The sequence below is a fragment of the Psammomys obesus genome, unplaced genomic scaffold (assembly GCF_907164565.1).
Source record: "Psammomys obesus unplaced genomic scaffold, mPsaObe1.curated_primary_1811, whole genome shotgun sequence".
Taxonomy (NCBI): Eukaryota; Metazoa; Chordata; class Mammalia; order Rodentia; family Muridae; genus Psammomys; species Psammomys obesus.
The window spans coordinates 25,162-28,418 of NW_026589716.1; the positions used below are offsets into that span (position 1 = coordinate 25,162).

At 43.5% G+C, this 3,257-nt stretch overlaps 1 protein-coding gene across 1 annotated transcript; it reads left to right on the top strand.

Moving 5' to 3' along the window:
* Positions 1–791: 791 nt before the first annotated feature.
* Positions 792–3,056, top strand: LOC129675185 (disintegrin and metalloproteinase domain-containing protein 21-like). Its single transcript, XM_055605186.1, has one exon. It carries the CDS (start codon positions 792–794, stop codon positions 3,054–3,056), a length of 2,265 nt encoding a protein of 754 aa, XP_055461161.1.
* Positions 3,057–3,257: the final 201 nt, after the last annotated feature.

The following is a 3,257-nucleotide window of genomic DNA, read 5'->3' on the forward strand; positions in this document are numbered from 1 at the left end:
ATATTTCTTAGGCATTCAGATCAACAGAAGCCGCTTGTATCTCCCATTGAGAACCGATCAGCCTACATGCCTGAAGGAATACCAATGGTCAGGAATGAAATACACTAAGGATTGGAGGGGGCTGACAGCTGGGACTCAGACAGGGTCAGAGATAAAGTGTGTACACAGAGATGGGATTTAAAAAATTCTAGACTTTGGAGGTATCCAGATACAATTCTCAGGTCTCATATAATACAGGAGAAAAACCAACACCATCTTAATGTGAAGAAATTCCAAAACTTTCAAGCAAAATCCCAAAGAATAAAACCATTTATAAATAGTTTAACTATAAACTCAAATAAAAATATGTTCAGAAGAATAAAAAAGGGGCTAATATTCACAGTGTTTACCTCCAAGTCCCCCCAAAATGTAAGAAATATAAGTCAAAATAAAAAAGAAAAATTGACTCCTAGAAACTGACCCAGAATAACAGTGGGGCAAAATACATTCCAATTACTGAAAATGTGGTCACTAATGTTATTTTGCATCTCATGGTTCAGAGGAGACTGCCCTGCTTCTTCCGCCTTTTTTCTCCAGGTAAGTTTATAGACATCACGTTTGACCCTATTTAACCTAACCTCAGCTAACCTGTCTAGACTCATTCCTGCCACACCCAATAACTGTTACATAACTACTCAAGTTGTCTGGGCAACCACCAGGGCTGGGAGCCTGGGAAGCCCTTTGTCCCCTGTCAGTGTTTCATAGACCAGGCAGAGGTCACAGCAGAGGGGGCCTACCTAGCTTCATCCAGCATGTTATCTCTGAGCTGGGACGTGAGGCTGGTGGGCAGACCTGTGACTCCTAGGGTCCCCCTCTCACTGGTTACACTCTGGGTGCTCCTTTTGGTTCCAAGCCAGTGTTTTCAAGGCCATCCCACATGGCGTTATACCTCATCAGAGGTGGTTATTCCTCAAAAGGAGATCTTCCATGGCAAAGGATTTCAAGCACGAGGGCGGATCTCTTATAGCTTGCGTTTTAGGGGTAAGAGACATGTCATTCACCTGCGAAGAAAGACACTTATTTGGCCCCGACACTTGTTGCTGACAACTCAGGATGACCAAGGAGCTTTACAGATGGATTATCCTTTTTTCCCTGAAGATTGTTACTATCTTGGCTTCCTGGAGGGGATCCCTCAGTCGATGGTCACTGTGGACACTTGTTATGGGGGCTTGAATGGTTTCATGAAGTTGGATGACCTTGCCTATGAGATCAAACCCCTCAATGATTCACACAGGTTTGAACACCTTATTTCTCAGATAGTAGCTGATTCTGATGCAATAGGGCCTATGTATGAATGGACACAGGTGCACCATAGTACAGACCTTCCTTTCTCTGGAACACATGCTGACGGGGCTCCCAGAATGTCTAGTAGGGATTATGCTTCACATTCAGCTGCTATAAAAGGCCATTTTCTAGCAACCCATTCTACATTTTCAAAATCTGGAAGTCTTCAGAGGACTACCCAATATTTATTTTCACTAGTCAGTTTAATGGACACCTATTTGAACAATATTCATATGCGGTACTATGTTTTTCTCTTAACTGTGTTTAATCAAAAGGATCCATTTAGTCACAACTTTAAAGTACCAGGAGGTGATATTCATAGGTACTATAAGACAACCTTTTATAACAGATTAAGGCCTGATGCAGCAACATTAATTAACAGCCAAGGGCCCCCTGATGCATCCTCTTTTCCAGTTATAGGTAGTATATGCAGTGAAAATGCCCTAACTTGTATTGGTCAAAATGACAGACCTACCATAATATTGTCTGTTATAGTAGCCAATCGCATTGGAAGTAGTTTAGGTTTGCCTTATGATAATGAGGCTACCTGCATTTGCCAGAGAAGGGCCACCTGCATCATGTTCAGAAACCCTCAATTAACAGATGCTTTCAGCAATTGTTCACTCGTGAAGCTAAACCACATCCTTAATACCCCCGGCATGATGCCGTGTCTTTACTATGACTATCACACTTACTATAATACGTCGTACACCTATAAGATATGTGGAAACTTCATAGTGGATGGGGATGAGCAATGTGATTGTGGCTCACACAAGGCATGCTATGCAGACCTTTGCTGTAACAGTAACTGCAAGCTCACAAAGAATAGCATTTGTGATAGAGAATTATGCTGTGCAAACTGCACCTACAGTCCCCCTGGGACCCTTTGCAGAACTATCGAAAACATATGTGACCTTCCAGAGTACTGCAATGGGAGAACAGTCTCTTGCCCAGCTAACACGTATCTGCAAGATGGAACACCGTGCTCAGAAGAGGGGTACTGCTATAAAGGAAACTGCACCGATCGCAGTGTACATTGCAAAGAAATCTTCGGTGCAAGTGCTGAAAGGGCTAATACAATGTGCTATAACATTAATAAGCAAAGTTTTCGATTTGGGCATTGTTTTCGGCCACAAGAAAGCCTCACATTCAGTCCTTGCACGGATGAACATAAGTTGTGTGGAAGGTTGCAGTGTACCAATGTCACCAGTCTTCCACAGCTGCAGGACCATGTTTCGTTCCATCAGTCAGTTATCTCTGGGTTTACCTGTTTCGGGCTTGATGAACATCGCTCAACAGGAACAACAGATGCTGGAAAGGTGAGACATGGTACTCCGTGTTCCCAAACTAAGTTCTGCGATCGAGGGTCTTGCAATGGGACTTTATCTGATCTGGATTATGACTGTTCTCCAGAGAAGTGCAATTTTAGAGGAATATGCAATAATAATCGGAATTGCCATTGTCATGTAGGTTGGGAACCTCCAGACTGTGTAGGAGATGGTCCTGGTGGGAGTATAGACAGCGGACCACTTCCACTTAAAATGCACACAATACAGCAGAGCCAAGAACCAGTGGTATATTTAAGACTGATCGTTGGTCGTATTTATGCCTTCATATGCATACTGCTCTTTGGAGTGGCTGTTCGCGTAGGAGTTACTAAGATTATCAAGTATGAAGACCTGATAGCTGCCTTGCAACGTGGAAAGGGACACGCGGCCGCTGCGCCAAAGTAAAGCTGAGCTAGCCTTCTGGCCCCTGTAACGTAAAGAGAATAAAGAGGAAACGCTGAATGTCAGAAGACAAGGTAAAGCTCACATCCACAGTTCCGGAGAGCCTAAGCATATGGGACGCCACCTGCCTTTGATAGCTCATTGATGCTCACCCTGGAATAAATCTCTTGAAACTGCCAGTGGGTACTTTTGATTCTGTGCTTT

Excerpts from the sequence above, each read along its gene's own strand:
- LOC129675185 (XM_055605186.1), top strand. The coding sequence starts at position 792 with ATGTTATCTCTGAGCTGGGACGTGAGGCTGGTGGGCAGACCTGTGACT.